A 19445-nucleotide genomic window follows, 5' to 3' on the forward strand; every position below is an offset into this window, starting at 1 on the left:
TTTCCCCTTTTCTGAGCTCTATTTTTGTGTCTTCTTTTCAGCCCTTCCTTGGCATGTACTATAATATTTCTCAATGATCTAAAGAATTTTTAAAACATAATTGTATCCAAAGGCTGTTTGAATATATATTCATAAAAATCCAAATCAAATGTAAAAACTGAATAAATTATTTTCATATGTATTTTGACAAAGTTTATTTTTCTAAAATAATCTAAACTGAGCAAGATGAAACAGTAGGAGATACCAGCCTTCATTCCCCTCACAAAAAAACAATTAGACAGCTCTTCACAATTGAAAACAGCCTTAGGAGGGCTGAAGAATCCAATTAAGGGGCTTCCCTGGTGGCGCAGTGGTTGGGGGTCCGCCTGCCGATGCAGGGGACGCGGGTTCGTGCCCCGGTCCGGGAGGATCCCACATGCCGCGGAGCGGCTGGGCCCGTGAGCCATGGCCGCTGAGCCTGCGCGTCCGGAGCCTGTGCTCCGCAACGGGAGAGGCCACAGCCGTGAGAGGCCCGCGTACCGCAAAAAAACAAACAAAACAAACAAACAAAAAAGAATTCAATTAAGAACCTACAGCAACACAGTGGAGCAAAAGAAGGAGAAAAACTGCACAGAAAGGACTGCTGGGGAGCTCAGCTCAGCAGAGACGTCAGAGGCAGCGAGGAACAAAGAAGAGGGGGTCCAACAACACCAGGCAAGCAGCAGGTGCCCCTGTGGTGCCCACGGCCTGCTCCGTGGGGACCGGGCAGCCTTTGCCACTGGGGAGCACGGCAGCTGTAGATTTCCTGCAGCTTCCCTAGTGGAGGACCCCTAGTGTTATATGCACAGGCCCCCCGGGAGGGAGATGCTGCCATGCCCCCCACCGAAAGGAGCCTCTGCTACACTGCCCCATGAGCACAGCTGCCAGCAACCTCACCCCGGTGCACACCCAGCCCCCAAAGCCTGCTCTGCTTGCTCTGTGCCCACCTGCACCCCAGACAATGGCTCTGCACCCATATCTCGGGCTCCCCAAGCCAGCACTGCTGCAGGCTGGCCAGCACCCCGGACGCAGGAGCCGCTGCAGATCCACAAGTGCCCCGTCTCCAGACCCCGGCTCCACGGCTACTGCCTGGGCACCCACACATCCAACACCAGTGACATCACCACCATGAAGGCCACCACAAGCTGGACCAATTACCAAAAAAATCCCCTCAGCCACGACATCCCCCATGGAAGAAAAAAATATCGGGTGGTCCCAGCAGGCTTTGCCACTAAAGACCCCAGCATCCCTCAGCACCACTGTGGACACCCACAGCCTTGGTCCTCTAGAAGGCCTGCAATCTTCACCAACACTGCCCCCAGCTGACAGAGCTGCATAGAGCCTAACACAGAGGCATCCCCAGAGCCAGAACCACTACTCCAACCCAGCCACACCCTCTTACCCACGCACAGGTGAAGGTCTTTCCACACCAAAACCAGTCTGTCAAGTATGAAGGAGGTGACTGCTGCATCAAATATGCAGACAGCAGAGCAAGGCTACAAGAAACATAAAAAACTGGAAAACGTGACCCACCACAGGAGCACGACTTCAGCTGCCGTCAGCTTAAAAGAGACTGTTACATTTACAAGAAGTTTCATGTAAGCCTTATGGTAACCACAAGGCAAAAAAACCTATAGTAGATACACACAAGACAAAGAAAAAGGAATCAAAGCACACCACTACGGAAAATCATCAAATCATGAGGAAGAAAGCAAGAGAGGTAGAAAAAAAAGAAAAGAACCACCAAACAGCCAGAAAACAATGAACAAGATGATAACAGTGAGTCCCTACCTATCAATAATTACTTTAAATGTAAATGGATTAAATTCTCCAACCAAAAGACACAGAGTAGCTGAATGGATTTTTTTAAAAAAGAGAGAGACCCAACTATAGACTGCTACAAGAGACTTGCTTCAGCCTTAAGGACACAGGCTCAAAGTAAAGAGGTGGAAGAAGATATTCCACACAAACAGAAACCAAAAGAGAGCAGGGGTAGCTACACTTATATCTGACAAAATAAACTTTAGGTCAAAAACTGTAACAAGAACAGAGAAGGTCACTATATAATGATAAAGAGGTCAATTCATCAAGAGAGTATAACAATTGTAAATATATATTACCCAACATTGGTACACTCAAATACATAAAACAAATATTAACAGATCTGTAGGGAGAAATAGACAGCAATGTAACAATAACACGGGACTTCAATACCCCATTTTTAACAATAGATAGATCATTCAGACAAAATAAATAAGGGGGTATTGAACTTAGACTACACATTAGCCAAATGGACCTAACACACATATACAGAATACTTCATCCAACAACAGCAGAATACACATTCTTCTCAAGCTCACATGGAACATTCTCCAGGATAGGTCATATGTTAAGTCACAAAGCAAGTCTTAACAGATTTAAGAAGATTGAAATCATATCAGGTAAATATCTTTTCTGAACCACAATGGGATGAAAGCATACATTAAAACTGGAAAATTCACAAATATGTGGAAATTAAACAGCACACTCCTGAACAATCAATGGGTCAAAACAGAAACCAAAAATGAAATTTAAAAAAATCTTGAAACAAATGAAAATGTAAACACAACATAGTAAAATTTATGGGATTCAGCAAAAGCAGTCCTAAGTGGGAAGTTGATAGCCATAACACCCACGATAAGAAAAAAGAAAGACCTTAAATAAACAATCTAGTTTTACACTTCTAAGAACTAGAAAAAGAAGAACAAACTAAGCCCGAAGTTAGCAGAAGGAAGGAAATAACAAAAATCAGAGCAGAAATAAATGATATGGAGACTAGAAAAACAGTAAAAAAGATCAATGAAAGGAGGAGCTAGATTTCAGACAGGTAAAATTGACAAATCTGTAAGTAGACTAAGAAAAAAAGAAGACTCAATTAAAATCAGAAATTAAAGAGGAGACATAACAACTGATAGCACAAAAATACAAAGGTTCATAAGTGGCTACTATGAAAAATTATATGCCAACACACTGGATAACCTAGAAGAAATGGATGAATTTCTAGAAATGTACAACCTACCAAGACTGGATCAAAAAAAAAAAAAAAAAAAAAGGAAAATCTGAAGATCTGTAACTAGTAAGAAGATTGAGTCAGTGATCAAAAACACCCAAAAAAGAAAAGTCCAGGACCAGATGGTTTCAATGGTGAATACCATCAAACATTTAAAGACAAATTAACCTCAATCCTTCTCAAACTCTTCCAAAAATTTTAAGCTGAAGGAAAACTTCCAAACTCATTTTACAAGGCCAGCATTACTCTCAATAACAAGAATAGTACGAGAAGAGACAATCACAGGTCAATATCCCTGACAAAAAATACATGCAAAAATCCACAACAAAATACCAGCAAACTGAATTCAACAGCACATCGAAAGGATCATACACCACAATCAAGTGGGATTTATCCCTGGGATGCAAGAACGGTTCAACATACACAAATCAATAAATGTGATACACCACATTAAGAGAATGAAAGATAAAAATCAAATGATTATCTCAATAGATGCAGAAAAAGCATTTGACAAAATTCAACATTTTTTCATGATAAAAACTCTCAACAAAGAGGGTTTAGAAAGAACATATCTCAACATAATAAAAGCCATATATAGCAAGCCCACGATTAATATCAGACTTGGTGGTGAAAGCTGAAAGCTTTTCCTCTAAGATCAGGAACAAGACAAGAGTTCCCACTGTCACCATTTCTAATCAACATAATACTGGAAGTCCTAGCCGGAGCAATTAGGTAAGAAAAAAAAATAAAAGGCATCCAAATCAGAAAGGCAGAAGTAAAATTGTTTCTGTTTGCAAACGACAATCTTAGATTTAGAAAACCCTAAAGACTCCATCAAACTAACTGAAAGAGAAATTAGGAAATCAATCCCATTGACAATTGCATCAAAAACAATAACATACTTAGGAATAAATGTAACCAGGGAGGTAAAAAAATCTGTGTGCTGAAAACTATAAGACGATGATGGAAAAAACTGAAGACACGAACAAATAAAAACATATCCCATGTTCACAGATTGGAAGAATTAATATTGTTAAAATATCCATACTATCCAAAGCGATACACAGGCACAATGCAATCTTTATTAAAACACGATGGCATTTTTCACGAGAACAGAAAAACATTTATAAATCCTAAAATTCATATGGAACCACAAAATACCCCAAAATAGACAAAGCAATCCTCAGAAAGAAGAACATAGCTGGAGAAATCACACTTTCTGAGTACGAGCTACATTACAAAGCTATAGTAATCAAAACAATATGATACTGGCATTAAAAAGACACATAGACCAATGGAACTGAATAGAGAGTCCACTATTAAACCCACATATATACGGTCAATTAATATTTGCCAAAGGCACTAAGAATACACAATGGGGAAAAGATAACCTCTTCAATTAATGGTGTTGGGAAAACTGAACAGCCACACACAAAAGAATAAAACTGGATCACTAATTTATACCACTCACAAAAATTAACTCAACATACATTAAAGATTTAAATGTAAGAACTGCGACCTAAATCTCCTAGAAGAAAACACAGGGGAAAAGCTCCTTAAGATTGGTCTTGGCGATTTTTTGGATCTGATCCCAAAAGCAAAGGCAACAAAAGCAAACACAGGACTACATCAAACTAGAAAAATTCTACATAGCAAAGGAAATCATCCACAAAATGAAAAAGCAACCTATAGAATGGGAGAAAATATCTGCAAATCATATATCTGATACCTGGCTAATACCCAAAATATATAAAGAACTTATACAACTCAATAACAAAATCCCCAAATAATCTAATTTTAAAATGGGCAAAGGACCTGAATAGACATTTTTCCAAAGAAGATATACAAATGGCCAACGGATAGATGAAAAGATGCTCAACATCACTAGTCATTAGGAAAATGTAATTCAAAACCACAATGAGTTATCACCACGCTTGTTCGGATGGGATGGCTGTTAACAAACAGACAAGAGATGACAAACGTTGGCAAGGATGTGGGAAGAAGAGAACCCGTGTGCACTGTTGGTGGAATGTAAACTGGTGCAGTCACTATGGAAAACAGTATGGAGGTTCCTCAGAAAAATGAAAAATAGAACTACCATATGAACCAGCCATCCCACTTCTGTGTATATCTCCAAAGGAAACAAAATCAGGATCTCAGGGGGCTTCCCTGGTGGCGCAGTGGTTGGGAATCCGCCTGCCGATGCAGGGGACACAGGTTTGTGCCCCGATCCGGGAGGATCCCACATGCCACGGAGGGGCTGGGCCTGTGAGCCATGGCCGTTGAGCCTGCGCGTCCGGAGCCTGTGCTCCGCAACGGGAGAGGCCACAACAGTGAGAGGCCCGCATACCGCAAAAAAAAAAAAAAAAAAAATCAGTATCTCAAAGAGATTACCTGCACTCCCAGGTCCACTGCAGCACTGTTCACAATAGCCAAGATACTGGCAACGTGGATGACCTGGAGGGCTTCGTGCTAAGTGAAATAAGCCCAATAGAGAAAGATAAACACTGTGTGGTATCACTTATATGTGGAACCCTAAAATTAAACTAAAGTTGAACTCACAGAATCAGAGAATAAACGGTAGTTGCCAGAGCCTTGGGAGTGGGGGAAATGGGGAGCTGTTGGTCAAAATGTACAAACTTTCAGTTAAAAGAGGTTCTGAGGATCTAATGTACACCATGGTGACTATAGTACTGTCGATGCGAAATTTGCTGAGAGAGTACAGTTAAAGCATTCTCACAAAAACAAAACAAAAGAGTAACTATGTGAGGTGATGATGTGTTATTTAACTTGGTTGTGGTAATCATTTTATAATGTATACACAGATCAAATCATCACATTGTACATTTTAAATATATACAATTTTGTCAATTATACTCAATACAGCTGGAAAAATAAATATAATAATCTAAACTAGTTAAATGCAAATGCAAATCATAATCTATCAAATTTTAAATCAAATGTATTAAATCTTTACTTATAAAAATGTAATTAAACCTTATTAAATATTTTTACAAAAGTAAATCTATTTTTAATTAAGCATTCCAAGTTTATACAGTTACCAGCGTAAAGAGCCTGTTATCACACTTCACACACATTATGTCTAGACATACAAATATACAAAGGTAGAGTGTGTGAATTCAAGAGGAAGATGCAAATCCCTTGCTAACTTATGAGTATGTCCAGTCCAGGGATGGGTTCATGAAGAGAATCAAGGAAACGGATGATCAATGAGATTGGGAAATTGATTATGCGTGAATGAGAATGGCTGTCATGCTATTGTGAATGGAGGGATGTGACAAGGTAGCGTATTTGTGTTCTCTCTTACCTACATGTTCCTACAGCTCAAATCGCCTCTCTGCTCCAGGGTTAGCACCAGTATCTCCCATAAGTCCCGGCAGCCTTTGGAGAGGTGACATCCCCTTTTGTTTTCAGGCATTAGGGCAGGAGATGAGGGGAAGCATCTTCCGGGACCACAGAAGATGGTCCTCGTGATGGCCACGTGATGGTGATGGCCACGTGATGGTGATGTCCACGAGAGCAGACGTTCGGGTTTTGGGTGCACCCTGCCAGCACCAAGCCCTGGCTCCCAGGGACAGAGGCCCAGGGGCTGCTCGCCTGCCCAGGCTTGGCTGAAGGAGGTTCTCCTCTACTCGCTTCCTCTACTCGATGTCTTGAGACACTCTCCTTCCAGCCACGAAGCCCCACTGCCCTTCTTTCAGCTTCTCTAAGAGCCAAAATCTACTCAGCCTTAGACTTCACTCCTCTGCTTGGAAGTTCTTTGAATGGCTGGCTCCTCATTCTGTAGGTTTCAACCCCCTTCTCAGGCAGGCCAGCCCTGATGCTTCTAAGTAAGCTCTCCCCACCCCCACCCCCGCTGGCAATGTTCCATCCCTGCACAGTTTCCTACATAGGACATCTCAGAATTTACACTCTATATATTTGGGGGGTTGGGGTTTTTTTCTTTATTATCTATGTTCCCATTTTTGGTATAAGAGCCAGAGGGAAGGACCAAGAAGCAAAATATAGCTTTTTTTTTTTTTTTTAGCTATTAGTATAAAATAGGCATTCCATGAATATTTGGAGGAAGGAGAGAGGGAAAGAGACTGGAAAATTCTCTGTAGGCAGGAATTATTTATAGATCAATTCTCCACTTAAAAATACTGCTAAAGGGACTTCCGTGGTGGTGCAGTGGTTAAGAATCCGCCTGCCAATGCAGGGGACACGAGTTAGAGCCCTGGTCCGGAGAGATCCCACATGCCGCGGAGCAACTAAGCCCATGTACCACAGCTACTGAGCCTGTGCTCTAGAGCCCGCGAGCCACAACTACTGAGCCCGCGTGCCACAACTACTGAAGCCCGCACGCCTAGAGCCCGTGCTCTGCAACAAGAGAAGCCACCGCAATGAGAAGCCCGCGGACTGCAACAAAGAGTAGCCCCCGCTCGCCGCAACTAGAGAAAGCCCGCACACAGCAACAGAGACCCAACGCAGCCAAAAATTAATAAATTAATTTTTTTAAAGAAAACATTGATGAAAGAAATCAAAGATGACACCAATAGATGGAGAGATATACCATGTTCTTGGATTGGAAGAATCAATATCATGTTTTCGTTTTTCTTGGACCAGAACTGCTGGGTCATACGGTAATTCTACGTTTAAGGTTTTGAGGAATTGCCAAGCTGTCCTCCAACGGGCTCTGCTTCACAATTCCATCAGCAGTGTTTCTCCACATCCTTGCTGACACGTTATCATCTGTCATTTTTATTTTGTCATTCTCAAGAGTTAAAGTTGTAGCTCATTCTGGATTTGCATTTCATTAATTACTAATGATGTTGAGCATCTCCGGATGGGTTTTATTCGCCATTTGTGTACCTTCTTTTAAAAAATAGCTCTTCAAATACTTTGCTCAATTTTGACTGGGTTATGTGGTTTTTTAAATTGTTGAGGTAAAAGGGTTCTCATATATGATTTGAAATTTTTCTCCCATTCTGTCTTATTACTTTTTTGATGGTGTCCTTTGAAGTGCAAAAGTTGTTGATTTTGATGAAGAACAATTTATCTCTTTTTTCTTTTGTCAGTGTGCTTTTGGTGCACAGTATCCAAGCACCCATTGCCAAACCCACGACTACGAAGGGATGTGGTGGAGAACCGGGACCCTCGGGGGAGACCAGACGCCCCTGGGGCAGACCTGGCCAGTCCTCCAAGGTCCCTTCCAGCCTGCATTCTGCCCTGGGGCTCCTCTTGGAAGTCAGGTGTAACAGAGCACTTTGCTATAGTTTTACCTGATTGGTTACCTTTATTTACCATTCGTCAAATTCAACTTTCTGCTAAGAAACAGAGTATCTTGAAACTTTCACAATGAAAAGTCCTTCCACTAAGCGTATACGATTTACACAATTTCCAGCAGTGGTCCTTTTTTTTTTTTTTTTTTTTTTTACTTCTGGCTGCATTGGGTCTCGCGTGGTACGTGGGCTTCTCATTACGGTGGCTTCTCTTGTTATGGAGCACGGGCTCTAGGCACACGGGCTTCTGTAGTTGCGGCGCCGGGGCTCAGTAGTTGTGGCTCGCAGGCTCTAGAGCGCAGGCTCAGTAGTCGTGGCGCACGGGCTTAGTTGCTCCACGGCATGTGGGATCTTCCCGGACCAGGGCTCGAACCCATGTCCCCTGCATTGGCAGGCAGATTCTTAACCACTGCACCACCAGGGAAGTCCTGAGAGTTTCAAAATGGTAATAGAATATTTGGTAAATGATATGTGCTTTGATGTCTTTATAGATGGAATCAAATTAAAATTGAGGAAGGGAATAGCTTTGCATTTTTCTAATCTTAAAGCCCTGATTAAACATAATCTTTAAATATAGTGAAGGTTTTTATCTATGGTTAAGAAAAATATTTTCTACATTAAGGTTAAAATTCTAAAAACATGGAAAGAAAAAAAATCAAGGAAAGTATCAATATAACAATACTACAAATTAACACTTACTAGCACTTTGGCCATTTATAGTGTTAAATGTGTTCTTTACACTGTTTCCACTGTTATGTGACAATACACATATATTTAAATGTGCTTTAACAAAAACTTAATTCTGCTGTTAGGGAGAAACTGAGCCAGGCCCCATATGCCTTTGCTTTCAAAGGCTGATCTGCCTTTCCTTTTTCAGAATTTTCATCTTAATCAGTTAGTTGTGGTCCTTCATGATATTGCTTGCATGAAAATGTAATCCTACGTCAAGGATTTTTGGCCCCAAAGAAGTAGAGGACCAATCTGTACAGACTTTGCATATATTTCTCTCGGCTTTCATACCCTGTCTCCAAGAGGGGTCAAAAACTGAAGGTTCTGGGCTGAAAGCAACCTGCAAATACACGTGGTCGAGCCTTTCACTTTGAAAAACTGTAATTAGCTGCTAATATTGAAAAGTCAGGGGGACTTCCCTGGTGGTCCAGTGGGTAAGACTCTGTGCTCTCAATGCAGGGGACCCAGGTTTGATCCCTGGTCAGGGAACTAGATCCCGCATGCAGAAACGAAGATGCCGTGTGCCGCAATTAAGACCTGGCGCAGCCAAATAAACAAACAAATGTTTTTCTGAATAAATAAATAAAAATAAAAGTCAGGGAGGGGACTTCCTGGCAGTCCAGTGGTTAGGACTCCACGCTTTCACTGCCTAGCGCCCAGGTTCCATCCCTGGTTGGGGAACTAACATACCTGCAAGACGTGTCGTTTGGCCAAAAAAATTTTAAAAAAAATAAAAATCAGGGAATTTCACTTTTGACTACCATATTTTCTTGAAAACTACAGCCAGCTCATTATCAATGGGCCCCAAGCCCTGAGGGCAGCACCCACTCAGGAGCTGGCTGGCCCCGGGCTGTCCCCGCTCCCCAGGACTCCAGCTGCAGGTCAGTCGCTGCCCATCACTCTACTAAGGGCAGGTCGTCTTTCGCGCCCCGCCCCGCTCCCCTCAGAGGACCCTGCCAGCCAGCTTCCTGTAGGTATATGAGTCCAAAGTTCATGCCCTGAGCCGTAAACAGTAGTCACTGCAAACCCTTCCATGGCACTGGGCAGAACCAGATCCTCTCCTAAGCGTGTAACGCGCACGAGCTCATGTCACCTGAGAATAACGCCAGGGGGCGAAAACCGCTAGCATCCCCATTTTACAGACTAAGAAACCGAGACCCCAGGAAGCTGGGAACTCGCAGGAGGCCCGGCTGGGGTCCTGAGGGTCCAGCCACTGGGCGTCATTCTCCAGCCGAGGAAGGCTCTGCACAGCTGCAAGGACAACGCCCTCTCCCTTCCGCTCAGGGCCTCCAGGAGAGGGTGTCCGGCACGGGCCGACCGCCGACCTTGGCACCTGACGGACAGGCCGCCCTGTGCCTGGCGCTGGGGCTTCTGCAGAAACTGACGCCGCAACACGACACAGGCAAGGTTCAAGGCCAAAGGCCCCGCTCGCCCTGCCCTCTGGCCACCACACGAGAAGGCGCCCCGGGCTCAAGAATGCGTCTTGTGGGTTTTTACAGTAAGGCTGTTTTTCGTATTCACGAGCACATACAATTAAGATGCTTAACAAAAATTACTCTGGGCCGAATATAAGTGGGCTTATGTGCAACGACCAACCACCAGCTTGAACTCTCATTACCCAGCTAGATCCTCATTTCACGATTATGACGAAAAGTGACCCGGCGCTGCTCGTCCTACCTCTTGCTCAAAATTCCCGGAGTCTCACTCGGGGAGAGAGAGACTCACCCGCCCAGGGATGCACCCGAACGGGGCAGGCGACTCCCTCCCGCGCGCAAGCGCCACGACCGGCAGACACTTTACCGGGGACGCTGGGCCCTTCCAACCGCCTCGTCCTAGAGGCACTTCTCCTCTTGGGGCGTAAAGCCTGAGCACCACGATGAGAAGGGTGCGCACTCCACACACTGTGCGACGCGAAGGGCAGCTCAGTGATGCGGTTTCTCTCCCCACACAGAAGGCGGCGACGGCGGGTGAGCACCCAGGCCCATCTGCCCGCCCACTCCGGCGTGGTCTCCCGGGCGCCGACCTGCTCGCTCGCCCGGGCCCCCGCCCCGCGCTCCTGGCTGCTCTGGGTACCCGGGAGCAACGCCCACCGCAGGGCGCGGGGAGGCCCAGCCGGGAGCGGGGGCACGCGGCGTGGGCGGCTGCTTCACCCAATTCAGAGTAGGGAAGATTTGGGGGTGGGGGGCGACGATAAAGGGGTTAAACTGGGACTCTATGCAGGCAAATTACCCAAGGAATGAAGATGGGAATTCTCCGTGGTAAGTTCTGGAAGATGCTAGGAGACCCGTTCCTTTCACCGCTTCAGGGCTCGCGCTTTCCACTCTAAGCGCCGAATCCTGGGGTTGCGGAAAAGTGACGACCCTGCTCCGACGACCCGAGCGGGGGCGGGACCTGGGGGGGGACACAGGCGCGGCGGGGCGGGGGCGCACGCCGCGGGGGCGGGGGGAGCGCGGGGGCGGGGGGGGAGCGCGGGGCTGGGCCAGGAGGCGGGGCGGGGTGCGCCGCGGGGAAGAGGGCCCGTCAGCGCCAAAGCCGCCCGGCAAAGGCACCTCCTCTTGGCGCGTCGCTCCACTGTTTCCGTGAGCCCAGCCTCTCAGCCCCCGACCGGGCTTCGGCAGCTCACGTTGGTTCATTATTTATTGCATCCACGCAGGACAGCTTTTCTTCTTTTTATCCGGTAACAGTTCCAAACCCTGAAGGGCGAGCGCAGTAATAATTGGCTGACCCGGGGGCACATACTCCCTACTCCGAACTGTATTATTCCACTCCTGAAACCCAAAGCGCTGCACTAATAAGAGATTCCCACCAGCTGCTTCTGGTTTCTTCCTTGAACACTGTTTAGCGCCCACGCCCGGCCCTGGAGCAGACGCACCCACGGTCACGCGTGTGAGCACGTGAAGTGGCACCGATGAGCCTCCAGGACCCGCCGCCCCGGCGGCTGCAGACCCGCCTCTCACCCTCTAGGTGCCCGGGAGCGGGCGGCCCTCTCCCGGCGACACCGCTGGAAACAGAAGACTTCTGCCACAAGTATGTCTTGCAGTTCAACGTGTACTTTTTGGGCACTCTGTAAGCAGGTATTTAAGGTTTTGGTTTTATCTTTAAAGACTGAAACTTTCAAACAAATCTCATCCCTAAAATAGGACTTTAAAAAATGCAAAACAGAAAAACAAAGTGAAACTTGGATGGTTAATTTAGGCAGCAACTCCAGATGACCACGCTGCGAGACAGAGGTAGTGAGTGGAGAACGTTTTGTCAAATTTTATCAACCTTATGAGTATAAAGAAGAAACAGATTCATTCTCCTCTCAGCAATTCTTCGTTCCTTTACATTCTACTGTAGGTGAACACTGCCCTCTATTGGCAGAATGTTCCAACTTTTAAATATGTGGGGTTTTGGGTTTTTTTAATACAAAAATCAGAAGAAAAAACTCAATCTCCATGAACAAGAATGATTTTAAAGTAAACTTGAACTATGCTTGACATCGTTCGTGTGTCTCTTATTGTCTATATCAATAAACGAAAAAGCCAGCTTCGTCCTTTCAGGCCCACCGCTAACAATTCCGATGATCTTGGTGATGTCTGCGATTTGGAGAACTTGGACAAGACATGCGGGTTTGTGTGTCGTTTTCAGTTCAAAATATTCAATATAATAAATATTACATTGTATTCGTAGGGCATTTTTCTGGAAGGAAAGACTAAAAGCTTTCTACTTTTAAAAACCTGACAGTCAATGGAAGAAAAACACCCTACTGTTACCTTCCATGAGTATAAGGCTAAGAACTGCAAGAGGAGCACATGAATGCCAGCCGCATCGTGGCTGTGGGACCTTTCCTCGCAGGCCTTACGAAACTCCAGCAGAAAACTGTGTGCTAGATAAAGCGTTAGAAACTTTTTTTTTAAAAAGGCATCAGTGTGCTGAGTGAGCAAGTTAGTAAGACACAGACAAGGGTCCAAAAACAAAGTGAAAAGGGAAGCCAGCAAGGTACGTGCACACTGGAGTCTCGTTCAGCTGGAGTATTCGCTTAACTTAGCGACATTAACTTCAGATTTGGGGCAGCAAGCTTACAGGAAGAAGCGGAAAAGCCCTTTCCTAAATGGGGAGGCCTTCATTGGAATCTCCACGTCCGCATAAAGTTCATTAAGGAGAACTAGAAATAATCCACCTTGTCCCCTCCTTCCCCCAGAGAACGCAGAGAAAACTGCCTATTTCAAAACTTGCTATGAGGAGGGAGTAAACTCTCCCCGAAGATGTAGCGTCCCCAGGTTGGCTTTCCCGTGGATGTTCGGGCCCCTCTCCCTGAGTGGCGTGAAACCCTTAAACCCAGGACGTAGTTTAAAGAGGCCGTGAGCCAGCAGCGCTTCCGGCAAAGACCAGCTGGCCTCCAATAAACTCTCACAGATAAGAGTTCCACAAGCTCAGTCAAAGCCCGCAAAGCACAAGAGAAACGCGGTCGTCACAGCTAGCCCTCAGAGACATCCTGAGCAGAAGCCCGCCACAGAGTTCAGATACTGGAATCAGATACGGAATAGAAAACAGGTTCAGTGTGCTTACCGAATTGGACGTATTAATAAAGAGCAGGAAATTATTTTTAAAAAAATTTTTTTAAGCAGAACTAGAAAATTTAACAGACATTAAAACTCAGTTGTAAGGGTTTAACAGCAGACTTAAAGCAAGTGAAGACAATTAGTGGTTGGAAGATATATTTGAATGAATTATTTAGAATCCAATGCGGAGAGGCAAAAAGTTGAGGCAATGTCTGTAAGAAAAGAAAATGGCCAAGAATTTCCAGAGCTGATCAGAGGCCAGTCCACACACCTATAAAACAAATACCAGGTAGGATTAAAGATAAAAATTAACACCTATTAACATATTAAGCACATTATATGAAACTACAGAAAATCAACAATGCCAAGAGTATTAACAATGTCAAGACAAAACTGTAAAAACAGAGATAAAAGATAACCTTCAAAGAAATGGCTATCAGTGAACTTCTCAACAGCTACAATGAAAGCCAGAATGTAGAGAACTCCATTGTTTTAGAGAAAAATACTGTCATCCTAAAATTAGTCATATTTTTCAAGAACAAAGATAAATTTTTTTCAGACAGACAAAACTAAGAGCTAGCTACCGCAGGGTCTTTCACCAAAAGAAATTTTAAAAGCTGTACTTTAGGCAAAAAAAATTGAGATGATCCAAGAGTCAAGAAGAAATAATGAACAAAAAAGTGGGAATGTGGGAATCTAGCATCACCACAGACAACAGGGACCAGCCTCAGAAAGACAACGTGCAGTGAAAAGTAGGTGCACAGGAATGAACAGGGGTGATTCCACTCATACCGCTTGGAGATACGAGCGTATGTGTAAAACCGCGGCAAAAAGCCAGGTGTGACCGTCACAAACGGGCACCCTGAGAGGGGGGCTAGGATGAGCGGGGAAGAGGGGCACACACAGGTAACGGTAGTGCTGTCAGTCAAGCCTCATGGTTCGTACTCACATGTACGGACATGAACACTCATTCCTTGGACTTTCCAAGCATCTTATAAATATCCTTCGTATCTACTTGAATAGTTCATAAAAATACATTTTTTGTTGTTGTTGTTTTGTTTTTTTGCGGTACGCGGGCCTCTCACTGTTGTGGCCTCTCCCGCTGCGGAGCACAGGCTCTGGACGCGCAGGCTCAGCGGCCATGGCTCAGGGGCCCAGCCGCTCCGCGGTATGTGGGATCCTCCCGGACCGGGGCGCGAACCCGCGTCCCCTGCATCGGCAGGCGGACTCTCAACCACTGCGCCACCAGGGAAGCCCCATAAAAATAAATTTTTTAAAACCCTACTCCCTTCAGCGGTGGCAACAGTCAAAAGGAAATGAGATGTCCAAATACAGACAATTCTATACCATAATTCAGCATATATCCATAGGTGTACTGACATTTTCTAAATTTAGAAAGAGAAAAAAGGCAGGCCACTGGAGAACGATGCTTAATTATATGCAACTGTTTATTTAAAATAATTTTCCAAGTTTTCCCATAAATTAACAGGTTTTGCTTCACTTTTGTCCTCTCAAACAGCTGGAAACCAACACTTCCACATTTTGTATTTTAACTACTATGTGTGCTATCTTAATGACATTTTTCTTTATTAGTACTAGAACCAGATATATGGACCAATAAGCAGTACAGATTTAAACGATGTTCCTGGTAGTTAATGGTGTTGCCGGCAGTTTCTCGGGCTCTATCAGATCCTGGGTGCTATTTCAAGCCATCTCCAAGCAGCAATCCGACTGAGGGGGGAAGTCGTCATGCTCCCTCCCTAGGCCTACTTTCTCTCCGCAAAACAAATAATTACCCCACTGTAAAATCCCATGAATACACTGCTCATCATTTTCAATTACTTCATCTTTATTTGCTACCTCTCCACCTATAAAGCACAATTATCCACACTCAAATATAACATGATTCATTACAAAATAAACACCCAAAATATTCTTAATCATTCTAATATATTCCCATTAATAGATAAAAGGGCTTTCGCTTAAAATTTCATTCTTTATTTCTACTTCTTTATTTAAAGTCAATAGTAAAGTCACAACTGTGAAATAAATGCATTTAAAAACACAAAAGATACATTTCAATGACAAAAAATAGGCAATGATTATGAAAACCTACTGTACATTTTGCCAAAGCCAACAGAATAAAAGCTGATATGAAAAACTCCATCTTCAAATATATCCTTAACAAAAACGTCCCTCATGAATAGTTAACACCACGATTTAAGAAAACGTCGTGTTGACGTTATCTGAACACTTGCCCCGAAAACAACAAAGCTGGTGGGGGGGCGGCTAGATAAAAAATATGTGGGCACCAGGAGCCCCAAATTAAACTTCTAAAATGGACACTGATTTCAAAATAAAACGAACATTTCTAACGTGACAATAGTATGGAACTATTTTTTTTTTCCTTGATAGAAATGAATGGGGCATTTCTTAACAATAACAGCTTAGTAATCGCCTAAGAAAAATTGTGGAGATACCCTCAAGCCCAGTCAATGGTAAAAAACGAACAGCTTCCACGAAATTATCTTTCACATTACTAAAATATCCTGATTTACCTGGGATGATTCATGCTTAGACTATTTCAAACAGTTGTTTTTAGATGTGTGGAATTACCAGAGCTGAGATTTTTTTAAACCATTCATCTAATGGTTGAATCTTTGCAGAGACATAATAATCCTTCCACTACACATCGATTGCGTTTCCTCAAGCATACTTGTTCAACAGTTGTAACAGTGATGCTGGTGGTGATAAGTGATACTCTCAAATTTTTCCTTCTAAAAAATATATAATCCATGGAACACTAAATAGTAAATATGCTACACTGTATACTTTCTTAAACACGGCATGACTCTTCAGGCCCTAGTAGGAAGAAAAGAAACACTAATAACGGCATTTACCACCTGTTTCACTACTGACATTCAAATAATGAATACAGTAGTATGGGATATTAATCAAAAAAATGAAAATCACTGTTACTTTACCACAAGAAACAAGAACAAAATAAAAACATGGGAAGAAATTAAATGAGCCCAGTGTAGGTCCCAAAGATTACACTATGATTCCGAATTTTCAAAGAAAAGGTCATCTACATATAATTTCTGTGAATACTTCCTATGCTACAAAGATGAATTTCAAAGCAAATGCAGGCTGGCGCAGCCCTGCTTGTCAAGGATGAACCTGCCAATGAACCAGGAGTTTCCTTTGCTAAAGTGCACCTGTGACCAGCCCACCCAGGCCGATTCACCGATGAGCCATCAACAGTCGCGTAGAACAACGGACTCTCTTAAAGCAAATACTTTATACAGTGGACTACAGGGAAAACCGTCCTAAATATACTATCTTCTAAAACTTCAGAGTAAGATAACCTCATCATTTTTAAATACTGAAAATGTAAAGGGTCCACCCAAACTAAGAGTTGTATTAAGTATATACGTTTTACTTTAATATTCACTTGACGTGCTCCTAAAATCTCTATGAGAGAAGCAGATGTTTTCCCCATGTCTTTTGGCAACAGATTCAAGAGCAAGAGTAGCAGTGCTGTTCAACTCCCTGAAAGGAGGCTTTTTAAAGCTACGTTACTCCGTATCTGCATCGTTATTGCACTCATACATTGCCCGGAACAGACCTACAGCAACTCAGCAATAGTGACTGCAACACACAAAGCTTCTGATTTCCTTGTTAGATAAAGGTTTCATGGAGGAAATGCAAATGGCTGCAACTGGAATCAGACTACATATATGCTTCCTGATGATTTCACCTTATGGAAGATTAAATCTAACCCTCACCACTACTAGTCTGTAAGGAACCAGATGAGGGTCTGAAGGACCCAGTCTTGACTACTGTTACATTCCACTCTTGAAGTCGCTCCAAGTTAAAACAGCAATTTTAACAAGATTTAAAGAAAAATATATTTTATAAAAGGGATTCTTTTTAATCACAGAATACATCATTTTTATTACCAAGACAGAAACAAGTTATACTTTTTCCACTAAAAATTCACTCTGATGAAAGAAAGCATTCTCTTTTAACTTCTAACAAATGCTACATTTCAAGACTAAAGGAGTTATCAGTAGGCGTTCTTCCTTCTTGCTCTAAGTTACTTCTCCCTAAAGTACGTCAAGTACGCTTTTAGAGCCTCGGGCAGGGGGAGCCTCATGATCTTCTCCCTCAGCAAGTTCTGGGGCGGCGTCTCCTGCTCGCGGGCGGCGCCGCGGCCCGTCTCCTCCCCCGCGTTATCCTCTTCCATCTTCTCCTCCTCCTCGCTGTCCAGAGGCTGAGGGATGAGCTGATTCCCCACAAAGACGTAAGTGTTAATCCTCTGCTTGACCCTCTTCCTTTTCCTTTTGGGCGGAGCCCTCTGAGGAACGCCCTTGGCCTGCATCTCATCATTGATGAAATTTCTAAGTGTGCGTCGAATGTAAATACGAGCCAAGTCCTGCAGATTCCTGACAGCACAGGGGGCTAAAAACACACGGAAAACATGAAAAGTACAACGTTACATACTGTTCACTCCTTAGTGAATATTAGGAGACAGGACACAAAAAACTGACGTTCATCTAACACAGATTTTAGGAAGCGCGCCTACTATGTGCCAGACCACTGCAGTACTGAGGACAGCGGACGGCACCGGGGTCTGTGTGTACGGACATGTGCGCATCCCCAGGTATGAGCATAAACCCTCGCGGGGAGGGTAAATAACTTACAACGGCTGGAGCGCATGTGAATTACGCAGTTAGGGGACAAGAAGAGAAGAGCTTTTACCCTACACATTTTCTGTACTTTCTGATGTTGAAAAGTACGTGAAGGACCTGTTTAAAAACCTCAAATGAAGGCACTGTTTGAACAGCTGCCTCAGTCTGAGCTCTAAACTATTACACGCAGGCGCACGCAGTTTCCATCTTTCTGTAAATCAACAGGCAGAACTGGTTCACAGGTAAAGGGCCCCCAGAAATCACGGCGCACACTTTAGCGGCCCCACAACACCACAGACCTAAGCTGCTGACGCTCGCTTCTATCTAGCGCACGGGGAGACGGGAACAGGCCCCGTCTACTTCACTCCTGCTTCCCACCGGCGCGCAGGTGTTAAGACCTAGCGCCACACGCCCCTCTTGGTGGCCTCCTCCAGTGCATTGCACCCAGACAAAGAAAATTCTCAGGTCCCCACCTGAAATCCGTTCTTCCTAGTTTCCACCCCTGTGGGAATAAAACCCTTATCAAGGATTCTTCTCAAATACCTAACAAAACAAAACACAGCCCTCCTCAGTTCAACAGCACAAGAAAGCCTTCATCACTTCTCCCCTTACTTTTGGTACTTGTTCTTAGCTACCTCCTTCCCAACCTTCCTGTGATCATGTCACTTATCCGAATGTGTATGTGGCCGCTCTTTGCCCTCAGCTGTGAGCCCTTGGGGGCGGGGGGTAGGAAAGAGGCCTGGGGCCCTTCCTCACCCCCCCACAAAGGGCCTGAGGGTACACATCCTGTCCTGGGTGCTTCCCTCCTGCCCTAGTGGCCGGGGCTCTGCCCAGTCACAAGCTGGGCACATCGTGCAGCGGGAGATGTGGTCTTTCATAAAACTCCAGGCAGGAGGCATTTTAGACCAATTCCAAGATCCCTTAGCACATACTTCCTGGCCTGCTACAAAACCTTTTCTTCAGACTCTCTACTGAAACCCAAAATGGAAGAGCACGGCCCGGCCCCTCTGTGGGGTGGCGGCTGGCAGGGGAAGGAGCGGGCGTGCCAGGGGCCGGCATGAGACAGGACCACGCTGGGGCGGAGAGAGGGGACAAGCCTGAGTTCTGCTGTGAAGACAGGACGGACGGG

The 19445-nt window shown here is 44.4% G+C and overlaps 1 protein-coding gene across 4 annotated transcripts in view; it reads right to left on the bottom strand.

Annotated features, from left to right (window-relative positions):
• The window catches only part of PCMTD1 (protein-L-isoaspartate (D-aspartate) O-methyltransferase domain containing 1), a 140276-nt gene that overhangs the window by 66868 nt on the left and 53963 nt on the right, over positions 1 to 19445 (bottom strand). The window contains exon 4 of one of the 4 annotated variants that reach the window (XM_082858761.1): positions 15046 to 18086. The exons of 2 other annotated variants lie outside the window; for them this stretch is intronic. In XM_082858761.1, coding sequence (XP_082714887.1) covers positions 17722 to 18086 — 365 coding nt within the window. In that variant the 3' untranslated portion in view covers positions 15046 to 17721. Of the gene's footprint in view, positions 1 to 15045; positions 18087 to 19445 lie in introns of those variants that run through there. One more of the 4 variants, XM_082858759.1, reaches the window with a different exon arrangement.

The sequence above is a fragment of the Leucopleurus acutus genome, assembly GCF_964270905.1.
Source record: "Leucopleurus acutus genome assembly, chromosome: 17".
NCBI lineage: Eukaryota > Metazoa > Chordata > Mammalia > Artiodactyla > Delphinidae > Leucopleurus > Leucopleurus acutus.